This window comes from Cucurbita maxima, unplaced genomic scaffold (assembly GCF_002738345.1).
Source record: "Cucurbita maxima cultivar Rimu unplaced genomic scaffold, Cmax_1.0 Cma_Scf00013, whole genome shotgun sequence".
Lineage (NCBI taxonomy): Eukaryota > Viridiplantae > Streptophyta > Magnoliopsida > Cucurbitales > Cucurbitaceae > Cucurbita > Cucurbita maxima.
The window spans coordinates 1,883,774-1,909,075 of NW_019272029.1; the positions used below are offsets into that span (position 1 = coordinate 1,883,774).

The following is a 25,302-nucleotide window of genomic DNA, read 5'->3' on the forward strand; positions in this document are numbered from 1 at the left end:
AATTTAAAATTTCATTTAACACAAAGTAAGTAAATTTATATCTAAAAGATATAAATTAATTCTTAAAAATTTCAAATATATCAAAAATTTGAAAGTGTAAAATACATAATAATAAAATATTGAAAGATCGAAATTCTTCGAAATACTTTTGAAAGTTCAAAGAACAAATAAACACAAATTTAAAGTTCAACCACTATGAATATACTCGAAAAGAACGAATTTTAATAATCTAATAAGTGATACTCATCAAGTCAAAGATTATGATCTTAAAGCAATGAACCTATGAGTCAAATCAATTAAAGAGTGCATATTGATTCAATCAATGAATGAAGGAAGTCATTTGTGGGGCTGTTCGGAAACATATTTCAATCTTCTCATTATGATATGTAGTACCTTTATTATTGCCAACCAACCATTTGGATGATTTAGACATTATAATCAATGTCAAGCAAATTGAATAACTAGTAACATATTCCTACGCTAATCAATTATAATAAGGACTAAATTAATCATCAATTTTCGTCAATTTCATACCTGTTTAATCCATTATACGTACATAAATAGTTTGTTTATCAGTATTTCAAACGAAAAGTCGACCGTTCATGATCATCCACAGAGGTTGGCTCATAGTAAAGCTTTGTTTCAGGAGAAACAACAAAAGATTAAGATGGAGATTCAAAGGAAAGCAAAGATTTCTCCCATTGATATTCACAATTGATGCTGCAAATGTGTACGAGCCAAGTAAAGAATAATACATAAAACTGGTCCAAAGAAAAAGCCAGAAGCTTTCTCTATCCCCAAACCACATGGCAACTTTCTAACCTCTTCGGAATTAAAAGTCTCCAATAAACTAGAGGGAGTTAACACGATCTAAATGATTTTCCTTTCGGAGTCTGAAGCAAATCTTTCTTAAAATTTTTATTGGTTTAGTTCAAACTTGGGACTATACATCTAATCTTCTTCTCGAGACTGAGATTAAGAATGGATAGAGCTTTGAGTTACCTCTTATCCACTGAGCTCCTCTCTCACGATACAAGTATCTCTAAAAAAGCGTCATTGCTATTCTTATTTTGAAGCACCAAAATAATGAATACATACACAAAAATAATCACTCATCGAATTTAAATTTTCACCGTATAAAATCCAGTAGAAAAAAAATATCCTTTCTTCAAGGAAATCGATACAACGTTGCGATGTTACAGATGCAACGTTTGTATGGCATCGAGCAGACAAGCTTTTTCTTGGGGGAGTGCATAGCATAAGAGGTCGCACTAGTGTCTCAATGTTGTCTAATAACCTTGTGGACACATTTGACCCCACCATTCTGAAATGAATTTTCATGTGATTCAAAATAATAAGCCACAATAAATAGGCTGGGGTTTAGGATATGAAGTGCTTGCAAAAAGTATTATCACCGATAAAAATGATAATTAACATAAAAATACTGCTAAACGTAAGTTGCAGATTATCCATGACATAAAATACACAAGTAATGTACCTTTTGAGGCAGAAAAAAATTGAATATTTCTTGGAAATGGAACTACCAAAACAATGTACTATAACTAGGCCTCGAGATCATCCTTCATTACAATACTTGATAAACAATGTTACTATAGGCCTCAAAATTATTACTCAGAACAGTACTTGATAAACATGTTACCTTCTCTAAGGTTGAAGACTTCCATCTCCTATCTTTGCATTTGGTAGACTCGAAAGAATATAATAAGGACTCGAGAAATCGACCCATCCTGTAAAAGAAAAAGAAAAAATAACAGTAATGTTTGATAGAATGTGTCAATGAACTCAGTTTTGATCTCCTTGACAGCCAAACGAGATGTTTTTTCTTGAATGGACTAACAAATCCATTCTCTTCATTTGATCCTAAAACCGAACTCAAAATATCATCAAGAAAATTCCAATCAATCATGTTAAACGCATTTTTCAATATCAAATAAAAGAACGACAACCCAAAAAGATCACTGTAAAGAATAGATGGAGTAGATCTTCACTTTCCAGATTCTGCAGTATGAAATTCAAACATCAGATCACATGTTCAACCGATCAAATAAGACCCATAAAGAACAAACACAAGAACTTTTTTAATATCAGAGCATTCCTTTATCTTACTCATCCAGTTTCAAGAGGTGCCAGCAATTCCCTATTGGAGGAGTCTCGGTCATTATTAAAGGCTCACATGTTTTCTTGTAAAGCTCTTGTCCTAGTTTCTCAACCTCCTCCCTAACCTGCCAATGCAAGTCATCCCAACCTTGTAAAACCTATCAACCAAAGGAGTAGTAGCCTACGCCAACCTACATGGGGCCGCCAGGATCATCCTTAGGAAAAAGCCTCGACTTTTCACCTAGGACTAGAAGCACATTTCCTTGAGAGAAATCAAAAGGACTGGAGCCTTTAGTGCTCTGAATTCCACTGACAGCATCTTCTTTATAACAAGTTTTGGACCAAGGAAATTTCAAGCTAGATTTTTCCTGCAAATTCAAAAATAAAATTGTCAACCTTAAATCCAACAAAATTTCAGAGAACAAAATTAGAAAAAGAAAAGGATATGAAGAACAAAGAATTATAACATGTTGAAATACATACCCTGTGCAGGACCAACTCCATCAGAGCTTCAGATACTAGCAGATCGAGCTAATGAGATAGGAAAATGTCAACAAGATAATAAAACAGAACTAAAACCACACATAGAGAAGAAATTCACATGTAAATGGAAGAAGAAACTAACTAAAAGTCAGTCGCTGTTCTGTAGATCTCTTCTTTTTCAAAAGAGTGTATGACATGAAGCAAGAGTCACAATCTTCTTAAGAAAGAATGAAATAAAGTTAAAAACAGAACTCTAACCTCAACTGGTATACGAGAGAGGCACAAGTAACACTAATAAATATATACAAGTCAAAACTTTAGAACCCTGTTATACGAGGGTGAACAACTATGGTTAAAAAACATAAGAACATCTCCTGTTGAACTCTGAAAAACAGAACAGACAACTCACCTCACCTAAAAGGCAAACCTTGAACCAAAATTTTGTATAAATAGAATATCTAATTTACAAAAGATGTTTGTATCTTTTCTTCGTCCTCATATCTTCTACACAGATAAATAGTAGCAGGTTTCAAGTTCTCTAAACATTTTGTCAAAGCACATTCGGTCATCAAATTTTTTTCTTGGCCCTTTTCAACTTCCTGGAGAGACGTTCTGGGGGCTCTTGTACTTCACACAGCATTTGTGACCAAAGGTCTTCAAAGTGACTGTGATAACTCTCTTGAAACCAATCCAGAATTTCTGAATGGAGTTCATAAGGATTATCCTTCCAAACCACTCTCAACGTGGCACAACTAGTTATCTTCTTGGACTTCAGTCTAGAAAGAAGATTGCCCACTCTTTTTTGGCCTAATGCCTCTGGCCTTAAGATACTACTGGGAGGAGCTGCCAGGAACTTGCGCACATACTTTAAGCATGGCAACACATTCCCTTCAAGCAAAGCACATGCAAACACTGCAACTCCATGAGCATTATCTTTTATTGGGGCATTGTGTAAAGGAAGCTTCCAAAGATGAGGGCCAAATGTAGGGGCAACCCATGAAAATACTGTGTCATTTTGAGGATCGTAATAGGGTCTAGGATCGGTTAAAGGTGCTGAAAAAGTACACAAGGAACTAGCATATTTCACGAGCCAATTAGGTTTTACACTAGTCAATCCATGCATGTATGGTCGTTTTGTACGCAATAATTCATTGTACACCAAAAATTCTGGGGCTGAACGAGAAACAGACGACTGTCGGTTGAGGAACACATTTTCTTTTACCATGCAAGCTTGATACTTTCCAGTGCGTTCTTTTCTGTCATCTTCAGTTGACTTAGAAATCTCTCTAATACGTTTGGCAACCCTATCTGGCCAACCTGCACAGATTGCTTGGCCAATTATCTCTTCCTCGTTCAGTAAAAGAGGATGCTTATTGGACGGGATCCTCCAGACATCTTCAACATCCTCCAAAGTCCCATTAGTCCATGAAAAGTCTGAATCAGCAATAGCAGAACCACTGTGATTGAAAACAAGTTGTAATAGCTGCTTTCTCAACTTGGACATTTCTTGCATAGTTTTTAGATGTAATGTGTAGGTGTTGCAGAATGCCACAGGACTTTCAGAAAGTTCAAAACATTGCAAAGCATAAGCTATCGTCAAAGCATCACTAGTAGGATTTGAAAACTTTTCACGGGAGAGTTTGCCAGCTTCTTTTAGCTTCTTTTTCAATGACTTTTCCACTTTTTCTTCAGCTTTTGTGTCAGCAAGTTCAAGAGATCTATCATATTGATCTAAATCATCCTTCATTTGACTTCCTTCAAACATCATGACAAAAGGATTCGACGTGCTCAAAGCTGCAGCTGCCGCAACACAATATGCAAGAACAAGATTTGCTCGATCATAAGTTTTCAAGTTTCTCATAATCTGAATAACCGTAAGTAGCATCCTGGAGTGGCGCGGACTCAAAGGATAGCGAGCCATCGCCTTCCCCAAGGGTGTCAATCTCCCATCATTATCAAGAGCTTCAAGAGCCTTCAAGCAACTCTCAGCCTCAAGTACCGCAGAGGTCTCAGGAGGAGTAGGAAATGGAAAATTGACCACCTATAAGAAACAAACATATCGTCTTACGAGGATCAACCAACCCATATACTTAATAAAATAAGATACTAAATATCAAGTGAAGATGAAAATATAGTAATTCAGAACACATTACACATACCTTACTGATACCCATTGATTTCATAAGAAGGACAACACCATCAACTGGTATTTTAGCTATTTCAGCGAGAGAAAAATCAGGGAATATATTACTAAAAACTGCAGAAGAATAGAGACGATAACAATGCCCAGGCCCTGTCCTTCCAGCTCTTCCAGCACGTTGGGCAGCTGATGCCTTACTAATCCATTGTATTTCATAATTTTCAATCCCATTTGAGGAGTTATATGTTTTAACCTTTTCTCTACCCGTGTCCACCACATATTTTATGCCTGGGATAGTCAACGAAGTTTCAGCAACATTAGTAGCAATAACAACAAGCCGGTCTCTTTCCTTGACTTCTTCAAACACACGCAGTTGAGCCGCTGCCGGAAGCATGGCATAGAGAGGAAGAACATGCAATGCACCAACCAAGAAACCAAGTTCACCATTTTCTTTCATTCTTGCACTAACACGTTTGGCTGGTAATTCACCTTTTGTAGAGTGATCAACCTGTATTTTATCAAAGGCAACTTTTCCATCCAAGGCATCAAATGCTGCCTTGAGAGAAGCCATACTTGCATCTTCTCTTAAAACATCAGTAAGGTTGCCATCATCCTCATCAAACAATGCATCATCTTCACTAAATTCCAACTCGCTATCTGTTTCTGAATTGTATGAAGCATCAGACGCATCATCATTTACATCCAACTCGTCCTTATCACAAGAACTAAATCGATCTGTTTGCTCACCAGCTGAAAATTCATGATCTTCAAATGCTTCATTAATCTCCTTCATATCTAAATTCTGAATTGAATTCATTTCAATAGCACCATTGTCAATTCCAACATTTCTTTCAGATGTTTTTTTAATCCACTTCTTTGAGGCTTCCCGAAGCTTCTTGCACATATTCTCAACTTCTCTCTGTCCAGTAACAAAGACGAGTATACCTCCAGGTGGAAGCTTTTTGTGAATTGCCAGAACTTTTTTATATGCTTGACCAATATAATCAACTGTATCTGTTCTCCTCGAGAAATGTACCGTTACTGGATATTGTCTAGTGGGAACTTCTATAATGGGAGGTGAAACATGAAACAACCTTCCCCCAGAGATGAAATCTTCCACTCGCAAGGTAGCACTCATAAGCACCAATTTCAATGGAAAAATCATATCTTCAGGACTAATTTCTCCTCCTGAAAGCATTATCTGTCGTTGTTTCACATGCAAATCCTGAATCGAGCAATAAGATAAGTTAGATGAAGTTGGAAAAACAATTAAAAGAAAAAAAATTCCATATACTTGCAAACAATAAAGGTTAGGTTTTACCTGACGAAGCTTAACAACACGTGACAGCATTCCAATTAATATATCAGTGTTCATACTCCTCTCGTGCGCCTCGTCGAGAATTAGAACAGAGTAACGCTTCAATAAAAAATCATGCTGCACCATAAAATATAACTCGTCTTCAACAGCTATTGCATAGATAAATCATCAGAAAATCATAGCTAATTCACAAACTAGATAAAAGAAGTGGAGACAATATATGACATGAGAGAGAGAGAGGGCCACTTAACCAAGGACAAGAAATTAGTTCTACTTCCAAACCATAACGTTGATTGCAGAGGAAACCAACTCGCATTTGGAAAAATGGTATTGTCTCATAGAGTATTCACATACAATGGTAAAAACTAAACACTTCACCACGCTACAAAAATGACATTTTACTTTTTAAATCTCCCCCAAATAATAAGAAAATGAGAAATTTCTGCAAGTCGTATTTTTATGTCTACACAAATGTGACAGATAAAGAAGCTAGAGGTGGATCGAAACTAACATGTCAATAAATTGATAAAACCACATTAATTGTAAGCATGACAATAGGAGATTCAGTCACATTAAACACGAAAGTCAAAATGGAAATCACATCTTAAAAGGAATACCTGAACTTCGCGAAGTAAAATTCCATCAGTCATGAACTTGATTGAGCTACTACCTCCAATTTTCTTGTCATATCTTACTTGAAAGCCAACCTCTTTGCCTAGATGAACACCAAGCTCATATGCAACACGCTTAGCAGTGGCAAGCACAGCAACACGCCGAGGTTGAGTCACCCCAATGGTACCTCTCTGGTGACTAGATTGAAATGAACCAAAGCCAGCTTCATACAGAAACTGTAGATTGTAAGAAAAAGGAAAATTTGTGAAAATGTAAGCTTGCAAGAAAAACTGATAAATTAAAACGCCTCTAAAAGAAGAGTCATTAAAAGTCAACCATGAATAACAAATATAAAAAAAACCTGAGGAACTTGAGTTGTTTTGCCACAACCAGTCTCTCCACATATAATAACTATGGGGTTCTCATTTATAGCTTCCATAATCTCTTGCTCCATCATGACTATTGGGAGATCTTTTCGTTTGTCTTCAACCTCACATGGCCTCGATACAGGCACCACAATTGGCCTAGACAAAAGCCTCAATTCTGGAAGCGGGTCAGATGTTGTACAAATTTCTACCTTTGGAATTTTGTCCCTCTCATCCTTCAAATCATTTAGATCCATAATCAGCTCCTAACCAATAACAATCCAATACATATAATTGAACAAGTGAGGTTCTAACTAACTACAAATGACACATAACATACCATTATCTCAGGTCCTTTAAAGTCACCATCCGTGCAGGTAGTGCAAGATAAATCTCTTCCACTTTCAAGTACAACCGCACAAATATTTTCAACTTCATCTGGCAAGGCAGAAAGGGATTTTCCTTGATTAGAGACTACGTTACCACCATCCAGATCTTGAAAGGAATCCAAACCACATGACACTTCTCTTTTTTCTATGCAAGGGCAATCCTCATCAGCCTCGGCAGAAAGTTGATGCCTCGGAGAAATTTCAAGAGATCCAAGATGACTTTCATGTTGAGATGTGTCAGAGCAAGTTTTCTCCAGCTGCTGTTCATTCCTTGGAAACTCTATTCCTACTTTAGAAAATTGTATATCTCTGCTACGTTTTTCCAATCTTGTTTCATCCTATATCCATTATTCACACTGAATAACTTAGCCAAACAGAATCTTCAGGGAATTGAATAAATTATCTAATCAGTTAATGATTCGATGTTACCAACCTGACCAATACTAACAGAAGATCGCAAAAGAAGAAATGCATCATCTGGAATTTTATATTTCCTGCATTGAGTGATTGAAACAGTGAGAAACATTATTATATTTTACCCATTAAAAAAACTGAAAAATGTTATCAAAGAAATTAGTGGGGAAATACTCTAATGTCTCCAAGCTTTTCGACAGTAAAAGTGATTTTTCCTTCTCCACCTGCCAAGATAAAGCCAAAATAATTCAGTCAGGTAAAAGAAAAGAGAAGGAACCGCTAAACCTGCATATGCTCCTACCTCCAATTTCATCATTTTTTTTTTCTGCGACTTGCTCAACTTTGGTTTTTTATTTATCTGAGTGCCTTTACATCCCTGTACATAAAAAGTTTTGATCTCAAAATTTAATAAAATATATGAAAATGGCAACATTGTCACATTACCTTATTAATGTTTTTTCTCTTCTTATCGCTCTTTTTACTCCCATACAAGATGACTTGATTGCTGCCACCACCATCCAAACTACCAAATATAATGAAAATAAAGGCCTTTTGAGTAAACTATAGATAGGAACCCATAATCAAAATTCAAATAATGTTAAAAAAATAGTTTTTGTTCCTATAAAAATTAGTAACAAAGAAATTTCTTATACCTCCATGAACCTTTCCCACAATCTAGCTGATCATTGACAAGGTCTTCCATTTAGTACACTGCACAAAAATGACCAAACTTCAAATGATGAATATAAGGTTAAAGGAAAGATCATGGCCAAAGAAATCATGTTAACATAAGAACCTTATAAAACGTAGATACTGGAATTGACAATAACAACAGTGATAAATAAAGTAAAGAGAACAAGCATATAAAATAAAGTAACTAGAATTTCTATTTGTGGTTTCTTGAGGGTGGGGGAGTTTCTCTAAAAATGGAGTCATGCATTTCCTTGAGCCCCTCATTCACAATCATGTTGTGCCCACATCATGTGTAGTAATTCTCCATCTAAGCAAGTTTTAAGTCTTTTCATAATATACAATACAGCCACATCATTGAAACTTGCATTATCAATTGCGATAGAAAAAAAACCTTAACGATCCCTCATTCCAATAAACAACTCTCAATGATCTTGCCAATAGTCTCTTCCTTGTGGTTAGCAACTTGACAAAAGTTCATAATTTTTTAATGCAAATTCCATTCTAAATTAATAAAGTGTTATGTGGCTATTATGTAGTTGATGTTTTTCAATGAAGCCTACGTGTCAGTTGTAAGATAAACCCTCTTGGAATTACTAACTAAAAAAGATTTTAACTTCTTCTTCTCTTCAAAATAAAGTTGAAATATGTCTCTAGCATGGTTACTCTTGATGAAGGGTCAAATCTATGACATGTAGTACTGCAAAACCTTCTAAAACTCTCCTTCTCTACGAATTTGAATAGCAACTCATCAATAATTATCATCTTAGCATATGTTGTTCTACCAAGTTACAAAATTACTACCACACTTCCCATCTAATGAAGATTGAAAGCTTAAAGTGGTTTGTCATTTGTCTTCCATCTTATATGGGTACTTTCTACCCTAATTTTTTAAAGTGTTTTTAACATGCTAGTTCCACCAGAAGTAGCATCACAAGCATACTCTTTATCACAATAATTACACTTGCAACTCATATTGTTATTCTCTAATCTAGTAAAACGATCCATAATGTAGAGGTTGATTTATTAGGTCTCTTCTTCCAAGATTCAAATTGTATAGGCAATGGTGGCTTAGTTGCATTACAATTACTAGAACCAGAAGGAGTTTCAGAATTAGATGCACTTGCACTATTGCTTTCCATCTATAAAAAGTAAAATGAAACTAAACTCAAACAAAGAAAACAATCTCCAACTCCAAATAATCCATACAAACCCAAAAAAACAACACAATTCATCCAGTTGGACAACACAGAACACAAATTATATAATGACCAAAAATCATGCAAATCATATATGTATTAATCTAAATCTTTCAATACACGCACTCATCATCATTCAATTACGGATTCAAAAAAATGAAAAGGATAATATAGAAAAGTATCCTGCCTCATTTCAATGTTTCTCCTTTATTATGAGTATACAAGCACTCAAGCATAGAAAACAATGTTTCCTTAATTTATATTTGTATGCTAATTCTACTTTCATTTATACTTCTTCAAGTTCTTGTCGCTTAGTTCATATTCCTTTTAACTCTTCTCAATATGCTAAGTCCAGTATTGGGATCGATGATTAGGGCGGAACTTTCTGACGGGCCAGAAATTGGATTATTTGAGCTCAGTTTGTGAGGAATTTGGTTGTGTTTTAAGCTTGTTTGAACTGCTCTATTATTGGAAGTTAAGGCTCCTGTACATACAGGCAATTTCACTAGTTATTTCTGGAAAGAAGGATTCAAAAGAGATGTGTTTTCTGCAAGTTAGAGGTTTGGATACAAGTCTGATGCAAGTTTGTGCAGTACTCCCTATGCTTGGAAGAATACAGTAAATGTGGCCTGTAATTCCCACCTACCCAATCAAATTTTTACTCCAAACAAAATAGGAACAAGAAATCTTCTCATGCATCTCATTCTATACATCGAACCAATTAAATGAATTTCAAAGGTGTTTATTTAACTGTATTTGAGATTTCCCCAGCCCCATGTCATGCAGTAAACCCAAGTTGAGCAATTTAAACGTGCAGAGAGAGAGAGAGAGACACACACACACACACACACAAACACACCTGAAAGCTGCAATTATACAAGTCTTTTAGTGAAGTTGGAGGTAAGCGCGAGACGGGAGGAACTTCAGATAGGTCAATCGTGCAATTATACACGTCTTTCCGTCTATCGTGCGGTGACGGCGTGCGGCTAGGTAAGACTGAATCGATGAACAGTCTTTTAAGAGTTGAAGCAATTGAAACAACGTACCAGTTCACGGCCCTAAATTCGGTGACTCAAATCGTCGACGATGCGAATGCTCTTGCGGTTGATGTTCGTGATCCTCTGTTGGAACCTTGGCAACTCAACCTGCAAATGCAGCCGTTGGCGGCGGATTACGAAAAACTAGCTTTCCCCGGCATCACTGGATTTTGTAACCCTTCCAAACACCTGATTTTTTTTCTTTTAATAAATTTAATTAATTAATGGTTCTTAATTTACAATTAATTATTTAATTGTAATAAATCACTAGTGATTAATTTTAATATATATATCTAAATTTATTTTGACACAATTAGTTTTATTTACTAAAATTATTAGTTAATTATTTAACTCCTAATTGCAATTATTAGTTACTTACGATTAATTAGCTTATAAAAATTTGATCTTTAATAATTATAATTAATTAATTATCCATTATACTCATTTAATTATTTTTTGGACTAATTTTTAGTTCATTCATTAATTATAATTTTTTTTATAACAAATTACCGAGTGACAATCTTAGACAATCTAATCTTACGAACACATTATTTGATAAAATAATAATTTTTGGATCATGCACTCTTCGATTAAAGATGTTATTTAAGAAAAAGTGATGTGAATGATCAACATGAATTGTCAAATAAAAAGCGCGGAAGCATCAAATCTCTGCAACTCGGCTTCTTTTTCTAGCATTAAGAGGACGAGATTGAAATTCCCAGCCGAGCTGTTCATCGGCTCCCATCATCTCCATTAACGATCCTCTTAGATCCTCCAAACTGTTCTTCTTCTTCCCATGCCATTTTCCAAATTGCCGATTCAATATGACTCGTTGCAAAATCGATCACGAAATCGAAGAATCCAAACAAATATAAACTCGTTCATCTTTTACCTGCTGTGTGGCGTTCTTCATCATCGGGACCATTTCGTTCATGAAATCGCAGAATCCCTGTTCATCAAAGAAATAATAACGCATCAGTTTTCGAGATTATTTGACGCGAAAATGTTTTCGTATGTATCGGCCTGGAAACGGAGTGGCTTACTTCGTCATCATCGTCTGTAAGAAATGAAATCAATCCGGCGTCGTATATGCTTCTTTTCCCCTTGTTTGATAGAACTGGAAGAACAGTGTAATCAGGGATTTTTTTTCTGTTAAAATCGATCATAAATTGAAAAAACTGGAAAGTTGAGGTATGAAATGGGATTTGTTCTATATTATTTATATGAATGTTTTGGTGTGATTTTAACCTGAATAAGCCTCTTGGATTTGCTGAAACCGCCGTTTAGATTCAGCGGCCATTTTTGGGTCTTTCATCCACCTATCGGGATGCCATTTCTACAGAGAGGAAAATTACAGAATCCGATAAAAGAAAAACAGAGATTATTACCAAATGGAGAAGCCCTCTCTGTAAAACGTACCATGGCTAGCTTACGGTAAGCTCCTCGGATTTCATCGCCAGAAGCTTGCTTACACAGTCCAAGTACAGAATAGTAACAGCACTCACCACCGGAATTTTCCCCGGCACCGGACATTTTCGCCGGTAAATAACAGAAAATGACTGGAAGATGAAGAAGAAGAAGATGGTGATGGGGGTTGTGGAATATCTGTTCAGGACAAGGGGCTTTGCATGGATGTAACGTGGTTTAAAACAAAGATTAAGGAAGAAGGTGAAGAAGGTTCGAGATGGATTGTTGGTGAATGTGAGCCAGATGATTTGATTGTGGTTGGAAATTGGGTTTGGACTAGAAAAAGTTCAAAAAGCTGAAGACGTTTGGTTGGATGATTATGGCCACATAATTCATTTACTTTTATAGTATCAAATTTCCCAATGCATATTTATTATCTGCACAAGAACTATAATATTTATCTCACTTTAGGGAACCGTCCTCACAATAACACACCTTCTTTACTCTCTTTCGAGTTCCTCGTATTGTCTTGTCTTGTTTGGAGTAGTCCTCACGACAATGCACCTTCTCTACTCCCTCCCGAAATCTTCTACACCTTCTCTACTCCGTCTCAAATTCCTCGTTTTGTATTGTTTGTAGCCGTCCTAATTCCTCGTTTTGTATTGTTTGTAGCCGTCCTAATTCCTCGTTTTGTATTGTTTGTAGCCGTCCTAACGATAACACACCTTCTTTGCTTCTTCCGTTATGATAACGCGTCATCTTGTCCTGTTACTCAATAACACATCTCTTCTTTCCTCTACTCCCTCCCAAATTCCTCACGGACATCTTTTATATTATATAAGTAATTATAGATTGCTTTTGACACACAAAGCCATTAAAAACATTTTAGTTTTTCCTAGTTAAATTGGCGGAATATTCAAGCTTTACAGGATGCCATAAAAATCTGTTTAGAGATGTGAATCTCAAAAGATACTAAAACTATCAAGAACTCATTTCAGCATGCCTCGAGTCAAACAATTTCCAAAGGCATAGATGGTATATCCAATCAAAATAACTAGGAAACAAAAAATTTATCACACTATCGTCATTTTCATTGTCCTCGACATCACATTTAATGGGAAAAAATGACCTAACTATCTCGTCGCAACCGAAAGGACACTCGACGACATTGAAGCTTTACTGAGGCAAGACTGTGTTGAGTTGCTACAAACTACTGGGGGGCAATTAGTGTACCCAATGAATTGTGTTGATTAGTTTGTGCAATGTTGAGTGAACGTTACTCATCTTCATAACGTATGTGGATGTGGATCGGGAGGAAATAAGTTGACAAGAAAGCGGTGAATCATTTCAAAGCTAGTAAATGTGATCGCAGCAGCTGGGGTCGTCCTGATAAGGTTGGTTGCGCACCCACGATAGAAGCCGGGGAGTCCATCTTGCTGAAATACTTTCTTTACGCAATCGGTTACGCCAGAATAACGCTTCTCAGAGTGAAACCCTTGTTCCTGAAGCCTGGAACGTACAACCTGCAAGAGGAGAGTGCAATGTCATGATTTTTTTCGGGACAGACTGTCGGAACGTGGATGTAAGATGTGAGTCGAACTCGGTTGAGTTTATATCAATGGGGCTGAAATGTTGAGTTACCAAATCCTAAGTAACGACCTTCTTTTAGAAGGTCAAGGTTTTTGATACGAACAATGAACATAAGACATAAAACATGACGTAGTTCAGATACATGAAAGTTGAGATTATAATATATACACCAATATAAATGATTCACAGTGCATTTGAAGGTAAAAATTATATGCACTCGATTTGGATCCTACCTCATGTGGATAAGTCAATGTGGAAGCAAATATCTTGGAGACAGATGAGGCTACCGCGACATCACGTGCGCTGAGTTTGTCTGTTGTCGTATTGTCTGTGATACTATAATAAGTTAATACGAGCTTTTTCGTAATGGGTTTATGGGGAAGACATGAGATAGGTTATTAAACAGTTACCTCTTCTAGCCAAATAACTTTTTATTTTTTCGTATGTTGGAAACTGTATGGCAACGTGACTTACACCGGCCAAAGCAGGAACAAGACCACTGTAGAACATGGTACCGAGTGTTAGAGTCGGGCAAAGAATCCTTATAATCCACGAACTTCTCCATAATACATAGACCAGAATAGCAACATGATAAGAAAGAGCAAACCTGTACAATCCACGAATGCCTTCTTCAGAGGCTATTCTCCTCAAGGCAGACACTGTATTTCTATATGGTAGCACACCAGATTTCATTCCCTGCGTCTAAAGAATAAAAGAGAAACCGTTTCGATTAGTCCATGTCTATGGTCATAAGGTTCACATGTCACATTTTAAGGCAAGATAGCAGTTGGAGAGATTTAATAACTTTTCTTGGCTAAGTGCAAACTGGAAAATCAACATCATTGCACAAAACTGAAGAAGGTTCCATGGCTATCAATCCACAAAGATGGATCCCATGCCACAATAGAGGAGACCTCAACCATCACTTCAATCTTAGTGTTTCACCCTTGAAGTCTTTCGATCCATGAAGATAAATTCATGGTAATAATTCGAAGGAACGGAAGTTGAGCATTTCCTAGATTGGTTCAGAATTACTCCTTTCAAGCCTTTGGATGTCTTTTTGTTCTTCCAAAATGCAACAAATGCTCCCTCAGGCCACATATTCAAGGAGCAAGGGTTGAACTTCCATGATGGGTTTTCATCCTTTTTTGAGTATGATACCGTCCCTTGTTAGAAGACAGGCTTGGGATCGGGGAAATTAGCACGATCTGAGTACGCTCTCTTTCAGGTTTCTCTATGGGCTAAGGGTCTAAGAAAATCAATGTCCGGGAGTTCGGATTAAAGTTCCAGATGTACCCTCCCATAGATGAGAATATAAAGTTAATAAAGAACAAGAGATTTCCGCAAAGAAATGAAAAAACGAACGCGAGCTTGCAATCCTCACCTGAAGCCTGGTCTTAACAACCCATAGAGGATTCGTTGCAATAGTTGTAGCAGCTCCAGCTCCAGAAGCAGCCATCATATTAGCACCTATTGAAAGCTGATGATTTTCAACTGCACATATACCATGAGAACATCAATGAAAAATAAAGTTCTTAACGGGAAGGAAAAAAAAGTAGAAGAAAACGACGAAGAAAAGGACAATAAAACTAACCATCCGAACGAAGAAAGCTTTTGAGCTGCCCATAGATTGTGAAATAGACCTGCCATAGGCAGATATTGTGTCATACAAAAGAAAAATAGCTACATTATTCTTAAGCAAACACAAAAAACCATGTTATTACAATCAAAACACTGAGGTAGTGCTTGTGTCAAGATTTTACACTAAGTTATGCAAGCACAGTAGATAACATTAGGTGGCTAACAATGTTTTACAGCCCCAGCTTTATGAGATTCAAGTACACAAACTTTATGGGATATAGACATGACTCGTGACTTACAGCCCAGTTAGGAAGCAACGCAAGCACGGTCGGTGCGAGTCCTCTATACATTCCACGTAGTCCCTCCTTATGAAAAATTTGTTGCAGACTACCAACTATAAGACTCCCTGAATAGATAGAACAGAACAAAATCATCAGGAAAACATCATAAATAGCACTTCAATTGTGATACAAGCCCTCCAACCAACCCACAATAGCTAAAGATAATAATGCAACTCACATTTGCAATGTTCATAGATATGGGCAAATAGAAGCAAAACATAGTGTAGCCCAATTGTTGCAATCAGTAAACAAAAAGAAACGCCATACCTTTCCCGATGTTTGGCAGTCCATGAACCTGAAATCTGGTCTTGATAACATCCAAAGGGCACACAAACGTAGCAGCAAGAACTCCTATAACGTAATTCAAGAATACAGTTCAAGTTCTCAAGCTAATCGAGAGACAGAAATCAAATGCCTAACCCACCCCTCCCTTTTGAATCATACAAACAAGCGCAACAAACAGATACAAATCTCAAGCAACTAAATCTTTCAGCTTCATATGCCACAAATTTACACCCCAAATGAACACGGTGCGATGCTTTTGATTATCATACAATTGACAAGAAAATGGATCCGAAAACGGAGATTAAAGAGATGCAATTACCAGCAGCAGCACCAGCTCCCGCATTACAGAGAAGACCTCTCGGAGTAGGGGCATGAGAATTGGTAGCCATGGCAGTGTTCAATCAAATAGCCAGAAAAATAAATAATGATTTGAGCGCAAGAATCACCAAAAGAACCCTCTTTCGAGAGGCAGATCTTGGAAAACCAGAGTCGCATGGCCAGAACAAGGAGAGAGGAAAGTCAAGCCGATTGGTGCCGAGGCTATTCTATTCGATTAGGAGGGCAGCAATCGGAAACAGAGAAGAAATAGGAATCGGTTGAGACATGGGAAAGTTGAATCGTACACGAAACTGAGGGATATTCATATGTGGATCAGAAATCGCGAGGAAAAACTGAAAAATAAAATTTATGGGCCCTTTGGTTTCTTCGTCGTCGTCATCACCGTGGTGCCGAAAAAGCCTCGCCCGGTTGCGGCCCGACGAGACGATTCGCCGCAAATGGGTCAATCTGATGCTAGCAAATTCAATTCCATTTTGATTTCGTTTGCTTTTGCTTCGAAAGCCACCCCCTCGACAACTACTCCTTTTAAATTACAATTTATTTAAGGGTTAAATTATTAGTTTAGATGTTGTAATCTCAATTTGTATTTATTATTTTTCTTAATTTAAAAATATGTCAAATTAAAAGTTCAAGCTTTACCAAAATTTATTTTTTAACATGATTTACATCTATAACTCATTATTTTTTAAATTATTCAAGAAGATGATCGAGAACATGTGACATTTAATATTATTTGGGTCCAAACGAAACAAAAAATGAGACTCGTAATGACAAATTAAACCCATGGGACTAGGGCAAGATGAGCCACAAACCAAAGTACACGTGGGCCCACCTTAGTCGAGATCGAGGTGGGCCTTCTTGGCTCAAGGGGGTTTAATACTCATACCCATGACCTGATATTAAGTTGAGGAAAAATAGGTACACGAATTGATCCAATTTGAAAACAAAGCGGAGAAGCCCTAGGTCATCCTATGACCTATAAACATGTTACAACTAGAGTGAGTAAGACTTACACTCTAATGCTAAAAATGATTGTGACATCTTACATCATCAAGCATTAAAAATAAAATAACGAGTATCACATCAACATTCAATGGATATATTTTGTAGGTCACGTGCATCAATGTAGATTTCTTAATCCACATCTAACTATTAATAATAACTTTTTTTTGTTGTAATGTGTAGTATGAAGATATAAATCTCCGACTTGATGAACCATTCAAATGAAGGTTGGCATTAGATGCTTGTTTGGTTGAATTTTGATACTACCTTTTCTATGCAGGCTTACTCATCTTGACTGCCAATTTACTAACTTTTTATTGAAGAACACCACGAAGCTAACTATATTTCCATAAACAGGAAAACAACTTGAATCATGCTTACTCTATCTAACTATCTTTTACTAATTCACAAAGGGTAATATGATCATTGGAATAAAAACACTACAATTTTGATACAACTTCCCTTTTCTGTATTCGTGCTCAATATTATAAATCTTCGCCTACGATGACAGAGAGAACTAACCCCTGTACGAAGTCACATCTCCGAGTCTTCTCTTCTTGCTTCGTGTCGGGTAAGGAAGATAAATGAATGTCCCTGCACATGCACATACTTAATCTTATTAGGTTGGAGGTACTGAATTATGGGATATGGGTACCTCCATTACAGAAGTTATAGACTTGCTAGGATTGCTAAGACAGTGGGGGAAAGCAAAAATTACTCGACCAACATGAGAAGTGCAGAGAAATTTAAGGCCATTTGGTAAATGGATCCAAATGCAAAGGCATAAAATTGATGCAGGGATGGCCCTGGAAGGAAAATGAAAACTGAAATAGAACTGCACAGTAGCCCCTGGCTATGCATTTAGATAGAGAATGATCTCATCTGACATTCACCTCTCAGAATAAAAAGAGTACACTTTTGTCCAAAAAAAATGCCCCCGACATGAAAAACATTGAGGCATAGATACTATTTGTAACAGTCTTAGCTCATCGCTAGCAAACATTTTCCGCTTCGGCCCGTTATATATCTCCGTCAGCCTTACGGTTTTTAAAACACGTATGCTAGGGAGAGGTTTCCACACCCTTATAAAGAATGTTTCGTTCTTCTCTCCAACCGGTGTGGGATCTCATAATCCACCCCCCTTCGGGGGCCCAATGTCCTTGCTAACCCTCGTTCCCTTCTCCAATCGATGTGGGATCTCACAATCCACCCCCTTCGGGGCACAATATCCTCGTTGGCACAACACTTAGTGCTTAGCTATGATACCATTTGGAACAGCCCAAGTCCACCGCTAGCAGATGTTGTCTGCTTCGGCCTGAGCCTCACAATTTTTAAAACGCGTCTGCTAGGAAGAGGTTTTCACACCCTTATAAAAAATGTTTTGTTCCCCTCCTCAACCACCAATATGGGATCTTATGCTACAAATATCAAACTTCTACCTTCTACTAACCCAACTAAATATAATCCTAGGCACTATCACTATAATCGTCCAAAAACACGTTGTTCTTAGAAGGAACTTTGATGGACTTTAAATCCTACATATCAATGAATTTCCGCGCATTGTAGAAAAGATATAAGCTATGTACCACCAATGAATTGATATTGTGAGACATTTATAATAGCTGTAAACATATCGTCATGCGCAGTCGCTCTGGACAGAAACTCAAGGATATCTAAGCTCATAGGAAGAAGCAAAACATATCTAATATCTCCAAGACTAAATTTTAAATGCCAAACCAGAATGCATGCCAAAGAATCAGTAAAAAACATAACTATGGTGAAACAGATGCAATGCAAAAGTGCATAATTTTCGAGTCATAACTAGGCAGCTAGAAGTATATTTCTGTCTTACCTTTCGGATAATGTATCGTCCACATCACTTTCCTTCAATTTTTCTTTACTTGAAGGCACGGGCTGAACAGTTTTGGACTCATTAACGACAGGTGCATTGCATAAAAATGATAATAATGGATCAGGTGCCATCTTGGAGGTCGAATGCAGAGACGAAAACCCCGAAAGAATTCTTACACGATCATCTTGTAACTCTTTTCTCTCAAAAGAAAGACTTTGAGGAAAATCATCTTTATGGAATTTCAATCTTTGTTGACTGTAACCATATGTTAAGGAATTGAGTTCATAGATTCAAGTATGCCTTGGATATAAGCAAGAAACAGAATAAAATACTCCGGAAGAACAGTTGAAAGATTTACGAAATTGGGGAAACACAACAATATTTAAAGAATGAAAGAAAAGGATATATTAAATATATCTCCATGCTGCATCATTATATGTCCAACCATATTCTCTCCGACGCTTGAAGAGCAAATAGGGCATATCTGAAAAGAAATGAAAACCAACCTCTTGAAAAAGCAAGAACAAGACAAAAACTAACTTCAAGTAGATACCAATAGATAATCTTTACTTCCAAAAGGGGATACAGAAAGATAACAAAAGCATAATGCACAAAAAAAAAAAAAAAAAAAAAAAAAAAAAAAGAAAGAAAAGGGGATAACAAAAGCTAGTAGAAAATCTAGTCCCCAAAAAGATTTATACATTTCCGTCCCTGGTGCTAACATAATGTAACGGCCTAAGCCCACCGCTAGCAGATATTGTCCTCTTTGGACTTTCCCTTTCAGACTTCCCCTCAAAGTTTTTAAAACACATATGCTAGGAAGAGGTTTCCACATCCTTATGAAGAATGCTTTGTTCCCCCTTTCCAACCGATGTGGGATCTCAGACATAATAACCATAGACAAACATTTTTGACCGGAGGCAAGACAAGCACGCAAGTACGCTTTTCAACCGAGTGTACTCGGGTTTGAAAAAAAAAGCAAAATACCACCAAGTATCCAAGCTAAAGGCAAACCATAGCAATATAATTTTCCAGGTCAAGTCAAATACTTGAAGCAACAATCTTGGTGACGATTATTGAAAGGAGTAGTCCCACATTGGCTAATTAAGAGGAAGATCGTGAGTTTATAAATAAGGAACATGGTCTCCATTGGAATGAGATCTTTTGGAAACTTAAAAGAAAGTCATGAGAGCTTATGCTCAAAGTGGACAATATCATACCATTGTAGAGGTCCGTGATTCCTAACACTTCTCATATTAGTCACAATATACTTGAAAGATGGTGATAAATTCTATAAACAGTGAATAAGAGGATTGATCAGAAAAGGACTTCTCATTCAAGAAACGAGTTTCCAACAAAAACTTAAAATGAAGAGACAAAAAAAAAAAAAAAAAAAAAAAAAAAAAAGATCAAAACACAACGTTAACANTCGACAAGATTATGCCTTGAACTAGAAGTTCATGGTTACTCAAGGAAGACAAACAAGCATTCCGTAAGAACTGACTGCAGTCTACTGTTTTGGGAGCTGTTATCAAGTAAGGTTACTCCACTGGAACGACGCTAAACAGACAGACACGATAAAATTTTCCTCAACCATGGAGTGATCGAAGAGACAATACCGTATATCAATGGAAATATTCTCTAATCTCCTACTGAAACTGCCGAATAAAGCCGTTTTAAACTTAAAAAGCTTTTAACCAAAGACAAATTAGCGATTTCCTTACCCCAAAGTTGGCTTCTAAAGGATGCTCGTCATCAATATGGCAGCATAGCTCAACCAAATCAAATTCCTCCGAACAAAACGGGCAAGAATATTCCGAATTCAAATCATCATCATCCTCATCCACCTCCTCGTAATCAAAATCAAAATCTAGAAAACCAAACAGAAATCGTTTAAACAAAAACTCACAAAGCAAAACTCCAAAAAAAAAAAAAAAAAAAAAAAAAAAAAAAAAAAAAAAAAAACTAAANAAGATCGAGACATGACTCACGCGACTGGGATTTAGAGCCCATCGAAGAAACAGCAGCAGCAGAGAGACCATATCGATAAGCTTCACTTTCCATTCTCAGATTAAACAACACAAAACAAAACCCAACGCGTATTCAATTCAGGGGGGCGAATCCGTTCGAAACTTCGATGAATTATTCAGCGCCTCTTCGCCGAAAACTCTTAAGCGGCACTACGTTGGTCGGTTTTGAAGAAATGAAGAAGAAATTAAACGGGGAAGAAAAATTAGCTCGCGATTTAGGAGTTTCGATTTCTGACTCTAAGATGACCAACGAAGAACTCCCGCGTTTTATCGTAGAACTACTCTCTCAACAACCAGGGACCGACGGTTCTGGATTAGGACTTTTATTCCCGTTTTACCCTCGGAGGTTCTTAAAATTACTAGAAATATTACTAGAAATTTCCCACGTGTTAAAATATCCATATTTAAAAGTATATTTTTTTATATTAAAAATAAACCAAGGTAAAAAAGGATCCAAGGGCCATAAGCCCAATATGAGAGCCCATTCAGGATCCAATCAAGGCCCGCCTGAATCCTGATCTGTTTACTTCCGGCGAAGGTTACGTGTAAAACCTCCGCGAAATTTCTTCATTCCGGGGGGGAGTTGTTCAATGTTCGATTCGAACATTGAATTCTTCAATTTATTTCATTTTTACGCAGGAACTGGCTCGAGTTTTTCGATTTTGATCATTCTTGAATTCTCTAATCATTGATTTCTTGTTTTTTTTTTTTTTTTTCTCTTCGGCTGTTGTTTTCTATGGCGACGAGGAATCGAACTGCACAGTTTAGAAGGCACAGGGACGCCGTGAAGAGCGTCCGTGCGCCTTTATATTCCTCGGCAGCTGGTTCGAGCGGACCGGTTATTGAGATGGTGAGTTCGTCGCTTCTTCGTTCAAAGCGCTCTTCTGCTTACGCTCCTCTTAGCACAGAAGATCCAGGACCTTCGAGGTATAGAGTCCTTTTTTGTTTTGTTCTAGCTTTTCTTCCAAAGTTCTTTTGCATTTTTTCTTTTATTAAATTTGGTCTAGTAAGTGCATAAATTGCTTGTGCTGAATTATTTTCTTAGCCATGTGGAGTATCTGGATGGAAAATTGAACTTCTACTCTGACATTCAATTAAAAGATATTTCTTATTTGCGTCAGTGAAGTTTTCTTGCATCAATCGCGTATTTGTAGAGAAAATAAGTAGACATCATCAACGCATTCTTGCCACCCCGCCCCCCATACCTACTTGGAGTTGAAGAATTGTAATTCTTCGAACTGCTTGACAAAATCATACCTCAGCAGGAAATGACAATATAGGTTTCTTGACAATATTTCATTAATTAACTGGGAATTTGGGAAGGAAACGCTCACTGAGTGAATGGTGTCAAGACTCGGATAGTGAAGGTTAATGAATTAAATTTACCAAAAAGTCCGGTACCGAGCATTGAAGGCACACATTTCAAATGGTTGATGATCATAGGGAGGTTTAACTTTTAACTTACAATGGATCTGCTTAGAATTTGAAGGTTTCTGTCTGAGTAATTTAGCAAAATAGTAACTCGTACTCTCCTGACTGTAATATTGTATCTGAGGTGCAGCAGTGATGCATTGATGGTGAGTCTGCCTCCAGCTTGGGTGGATGATTCTGAAGAAATAACTGTTAATATACACCAAATTCGTAGGAAGATGGCAGAGTTAGTCAAAGCTCATTCTAAAGCTTTAATGCCTTCTTTTGCTGATGGCAAAGAAGATCAGAATACGATTGAGGCGCTTACGCAAGAAATTACCAATCTTTTGAAAGCCTCTGAGAAGAGGTTGAAGAGAATTTCTTGTACTGGGTCTTCAGAGGATATTAGCATCAGAAAAAATGTACAGGTATGCTTGATTCTCACTAATTTTTTTTGCTTAATACCATGAATGATCCGACTTTGTATCTGAGTCATAGTTGGTCTTTTAGTAATTGCTTTCTGTTATTACGTTTTTTCTATCTGTTGTTCTTTGTCGTTGGACCTTTTTTGTGCCACCGGGAAACTAATGTATGAAGTTCCTATAGACTTTTCATCTCCCTGAGAGTGTTTCTTGATTCTGGTTTTCAGGGTCTTTTAACAATTTGTTCCTTTTTGTGATGGATTGACTCCTTTTCTTAACAGCGTTCTCTTGCTACAGAGCTTCAGAATCTTTCACTGGATCTTCGTAGAAGACAGTCAATGTATCTGAAACATCTGCAGCAGCAAAAGGAGGTTTGTGCCCTGTGTTCAAACGGACCTATGAAAACTTTCTGAAAAAAAAAAAAAGATTTCATCTGATTAGTTGGCTTGGTAGTTGGGGTATTTAAAATGAGTTTCATCTTTTTGTTCCCACATTATAATTTTCTTGTACTTATCACCAATCTATTAAAAATGTGTTAGATATAGTATGAAGAAACTTCTTTTCCGTTATGACAACTCTCTCCTCATTTCATTTGTTCATTCGTCTATCATTCTAGGATTATACTTTTCTTGGTAAAATCTGTAATTTGGTCAATAGTAAGTAATCTTTCGGGAGTCTCATCAATTGAAACAGTGTTATTTTTAGTAAGTGAGGTGTGATTACTTTTGTATTGCAGGGGCATGATGGAATTGATTTGGAGATAAATTTGAATGGAAGCAGAACTCTACAGGATGATGACCGATATGATGAATTTGTATGTGCTGATCTCTTTGGTTACCTGGGCATTTCAAGACTGAACTTTTCTTATGATAGGGATGATTTTTGAGAACCCGAAGCACAAATTAACATGTTATTTTTTAACCCCAAATGTTTTTGACTGTCAAATCTTTTTGGATGTTCCATATTGATAAGTGGATATTGCTTCAGTGGTTGATTTTGTTAATCATATGCCTGAGCTAAATGTCTTATTGTTTTGTATGCTAGGATAGCATATTGCCATTTGATAATTCTTTTGGGTGTGGTTTTTATGATACAATATATCATTGTCTCTCACTTCTCCTTGATTGGTACTTCTGTGTGGGATCAGGGAACCAATGAACACCAAACGATGACATTTGGAATGGATGCGCAGCACATTCAGGGAAGGGAGAAAGAGATTAAACAGGTTATGGAAGGTTCTTGTATCGGAGGTGCGAGACGAACTATTCACAATGTGATAAATATAAGTCTTTTTATTATGTGTAGGTTGTGAAATCAGTGAATGAACTCGCCCAAATCATGAAGGATCTCTCAACCCTTGTTATAGACCAGGTAAAGACCATTTTTTTTTTTTTTTTTTTTTTGTTTGTCAATTTGGGTTTACAATCAGCTAATGAACGTTGTGATTTTATCAGGGTACCATTGTCGATAGAATTGACCACAATATTCAGAATGTTGCTGCTTCAGTTGAAGAGGGCTATAAGCAGCTTCAAAAGGTTCTCTCTCTTTCAAAGATCACTGTCATTTGTGATCCAAAAACTGAGATATCAAATAGTTAAAGTCCCTTTGGATAACTAGTTTTGAGAATTGTATTTGTTTCCTCACCGTTCTCTACCATAATTTTTATCTCTCTTAAAAAATTATTAGAATTCATAGCCAAATTCCGAAATAAAAGGTTTCGAAAACCCATAGTATAAAGTAGATGAGTTCTTAGGTAAAAGTAATGTTTATAAACTTCTAAAACTAAATGATTATTATCAAATGTGAGGCGAATTACCAAAATAAAAAACAAGTTAAATTTTTTCTTTCAAAACTAGGCATGGGTTTAGAATTGATAAGTTGTTAGGTAAAAGATGAGGAGATGATGGTGGGATGTTTTGCCATCTGCAGGCAGAGAAGAGTCAGAAGAATGGAGGAATGGTGAAGTGTGCAACGGTGCTTGTTATTATGTGTTTCATAATGCTGGTTCTGTTGATACTGAAGGAGATAATTATGTAACAAATGTTGCCCTTTGGCTTGTTGCTGATAAGGATTTTGACGACTGCATGCGGCTGGTAAGCTAAGCAGGTGCCTTTCCTTTCGTGTATTATTCTCAGAGTCTCGATCGTGGCATTGTTGAAATGATATTCTTTGAAATGTCTCAATTAGTTGAGTGTTTTGTTCAGAATTCTTTTCCAGCTTTTGTATGTAAATTACTAAAAACATCTTCACAACCTTCACTTCTCCGTAACCCCTAGCC

At 36.8% G+C, this 25,302-nt stretch overlaps 5 protein-coding genes and 1 long non-coding RNA gene across 12 annotated transcripts; 1 reads left to right on the forward strand and 5 right to left on the reverse strand.

Annotated features, from left to right (window-relative positions):
- Window positions 1–674: 674 nt before the first annotated feature.
- Window positions 675–2,376, reverse strand: LOC111487972. Of its 2 annotated transcripts, none has more exons than XR_002719140.1 (2): window positions 1,661–2,376; window positions 675–1,324 (listed from the first exon to the last, which is right to left on the reverse strand). It is a non-coding gene; the product is annotated as an uncharacterized LOC111487972 (long non-coding RNA). The 2 variants fall into 2 exon arrangements; XR_002719141.1 differs by having other exon boundaries at window positions 1,645–2,376.
- A 421-nt stretch (window positions 2,377–2,797) lies between these two features.
- LOC111487937 (ATP-dependent RNA helicase DEAH13) lies at window positions 2,798–10,912 on the reverse strand. Its single transcript, XM_023135448.1, has 12 exons — window positions 10,588–10,912; window positions 8,493–8,550; window positions 8,284–8,362; window positions 8,141–8,215; window positions 8,014–8,063; window positions 7,859–7,919; window positions 7,377–7,763; window positions 7,033–7,272; window positions 6,677–6,907; window positions 6,063–6,176; window positions 4,761–5,966; window positions 2,798–4,642 (listed from the first exon to the last, which is right to left on the reverse strand). The coding sequence occupies exons 2-12, from the start codon at window positions 8,540–8,542 to the stop codon at window positions 3,170–3,172; spliced, it is 3,966 nt and encodes a 1,321-aa protein (XP_022991216.1). The 5' UTR covers window positions 8,543–8,550; window positions 10,588–10,912; the 3' UTR covers window positions 2,798–3,169.
- A 438-nt stretch (window positions 10,913–11,350) lies between these two features.
- LOC111487967 (chaperone protein DnaJ-like) lies at window positions 11,351–12,595 on the reverse strand. Of its 5 annotated transcripts, none has more exons than XM_023135494.1 (5): window positions 12,185–12,595; window positions 12,014–12,101; window positions 11,809–11,882; window positions 11,658–11,714; window positions 11,351–11,564 (listed from the first exon to the last, which is right to left on the reverse strand). In XM_023135494.1, exons 1-5 carry the CDS (start codon window positions 12,296–12,298, stop codon window positions 11,427–11,429), a joined length of 471 nt encoding a protein of 156 aa, XP_022991262.1. In that variant the 5' UTR covers window positions 12,299–12,595; the 3' UTR covers window positions 11,351–11,426. The 5 variants fall into 5 exon arrangements, with proteins under 5 accessions (XP_022991262.1, XP_022991264.1, XP_022991263.1 ...); XM_023135496.1 differs by having other exon boundaries at window positions 11,351–11,552; window positions 12,185–12,594; XM_023135495.1 differs by having other exon boundaries at window positions 11,351–11,555; window positions 12,185–12,594.
- Window positions 12,596–13,142: 547 nt separating this feature from the next.
- On the reverse strand, window positions 13,143–16,813 carry LOC111487950 (nicotinamide adenine dinucleotide transporter 1, chloroplastic-like). Its single transcript, XM_023135467.1, has 9 exons — window positions 16,289–16,813; window positions 15,952–16,035; window positions 15,643–15,749; window positions 15,357–15,405; window positions 15,147–15,256; window positions 14,370–14,464; window positions 14,173–14,261; window positions 13,996–14,090; window positions 13,143–13,695 (listed from the first exon to the last, which is right to left on the reverse strand). The coding sequence occupies exons 1-9, from the start codon at window positions 16,356–16,358 to the stop codon at window positions 13,459–13,461; spliced, it is 936 nt and encodes a 311-aa protein (XP_022991235.1). The 5' UTR covers window positions 16,359–16,813; the 3' UTR covers window positions 13,143–13,458.
- Window positions 16,814–17,601: 788 nt separating this feature from the next.
- LOC111487954 (protein DEHYDRATION-INDUCED 19 homolog 4-like) lies at window positions 17,602–21,483 on the reverse strand. The gene is made up of 5 exons (XM_023135470.1): window positions 21,154–21,483; window positions 20,887–21,032; window positions 19,569–19,646; window positions 19,163–19,419; window positions 17,602–17,904 (listed from the first exon to the last, which is right to left on the reverse strand). The coding sequence occupies exons 1-5, from the start codon at window positions 21,224–21,226 to the stop codon at window positions 17,796–17,798; spliced, it is 663 nt and encodes a 220-aa protein (XP_022991238.1). The 5' UTR covers window positions 21,227–21,483; the 3' UTR covers window positions 17,602–17,795.
- A 196-nt stretch (window positions 21,484–21,679) lies between these two features.
- Window positions 21,680–25,274, forward strand: LOC111487948 (syntaxin-42-like). 2 transcript variants are annotated; one of them, XM_023135465.1, is made up of 8 exons: window positions 21,680–22,119; window positions 22,757–23,030; window positions 23,306–23,395; window positions 23,761–23,838; window positions 24,172–24,249; window positions 24,330–24,395; window positions 24,479–24,559; window positions 24,954–25,274. In XM_023135465.1, exons 1-8 carry the CDS (start codon window positions 21,929–21,931, stop codon window positions 25,059–25,061), a joined length of 966 nt encoding a protein of 321 aa, XP_022991233.1. In that variant the 5' UTR covers window positions 21,680–21,928; the 3' UTR covers window positions 25,062–25,274. The 2 variants fall into 2 exon arrangements, with proteins under 2 accessions (XP_022991233.1, XP_022991232.1); XM_023135464.1 differs by having other exon boundaries at window positions 21,682–22,119; window positions 22,754–23,030.
- The last annotated feature ends 28 nt before the right edge of the window (window positions 25,275–25,302 follow it).

Coding starts and splice junctions, on each gene's coding strand:
- LOC111487937 (XM_023135448.1), bottom strand. CDS start 8,542: ATGGAAGACCTTGTCAATGATCAGCTAGATTGTGGGAAAGGTTCATGG. Junction 8,363..8,492: donor TGTGGGAAAGGTTCATGGAG/GTATAAGAAATT, acceptor TATATTTGGTAG/TTTGGATGGTGGTGGCAGCA. Junction 8,216..8,283: donor AGAGAAAAAACATTAATAAG/GTAATGTGACAA, acceptor TTTTATGTACAG/GGATGTAAAGGCACTCAGAT.
- LOC111487967 (XM_023135494.1), bottom strand. CDS start 12,298: ATGTCCGGTGCCGGGGAAAATTCCGGTGGTGAGTGCTGTTACTATTCT. Junction 11,715..11,808: donor TTACAGACGATGATGACGAA/GTAAGCCACTCC, acceptor TTTGATGAACAG/GGATTCTGCGATTTCATGAA. Junction 11,565..11,657: donor TGAAGAACGCCACACAGCAG/GTAAAAGATGAA, acceptor TTTGGAAAATGG/CATGGGAAGAAGAAGAACAG.
- LOC111487950 (XM_023135467.1), bottom strand. CDS start 16,358: ATGGCTACCAATTCTCATGCCCCTACTCCGAGAGGTCTTCTCTGTAAT. Junction 14,262..14,369: donor GGCATTCGTGGATTGTACAG/GTTTGCTCTTTC, acceptor CATGTTCTACAG/TGGTCTTGTTCCTGCTTTGG. Junction 14,091..14,172: donor AAGTTATTTGGCTAGAAGAG/GTAACTGTTTAA, acceptor ATAGTATCACAG/ACAATACGACAACAGACAAA.
- LOC111487954 (XM_023135470.1), bottom strand. CDS start 21,226: ATGGAAAGTGAAGCTTATCGATATGGTCTCTCTGCTGCTGCTGTTTCT. Junction 21,033..21,153: donor GGGCTCTAAATCCCAGTCGC/GTGAGTCATGTC, acceptor TTGGTTTTCTAG/ATTTTGATTTTGATTACGAG. Junction 19,420..19,568: donor AGCATGGAGATATATTTAAT/ATATCCTTTTCT, acceptor ACATATGGTTAC/AGTCAACAAAGATTGAAATT.
- LOC111487948 (XM_023135464.1), top strand. CDS start 21,929: ATGGCGACGAGGAATCGAACTGCACAGTTTAGAAGGCACAGGGACGCC. Junction 22,120..22,753: donor GAAGATCCAGGACCTTCGAG/GTATAGAGTCCT, acceptor TCTGAGGTGCAG/CAGTGATGCATTGATGGTGA. Junction 24,396..24,478: donor CAACCCTTGTTATAGACCAG/GTAAAGACCATT, acceptor TGATTTTATCAG/GGTACCATTGTCGATAGAAT.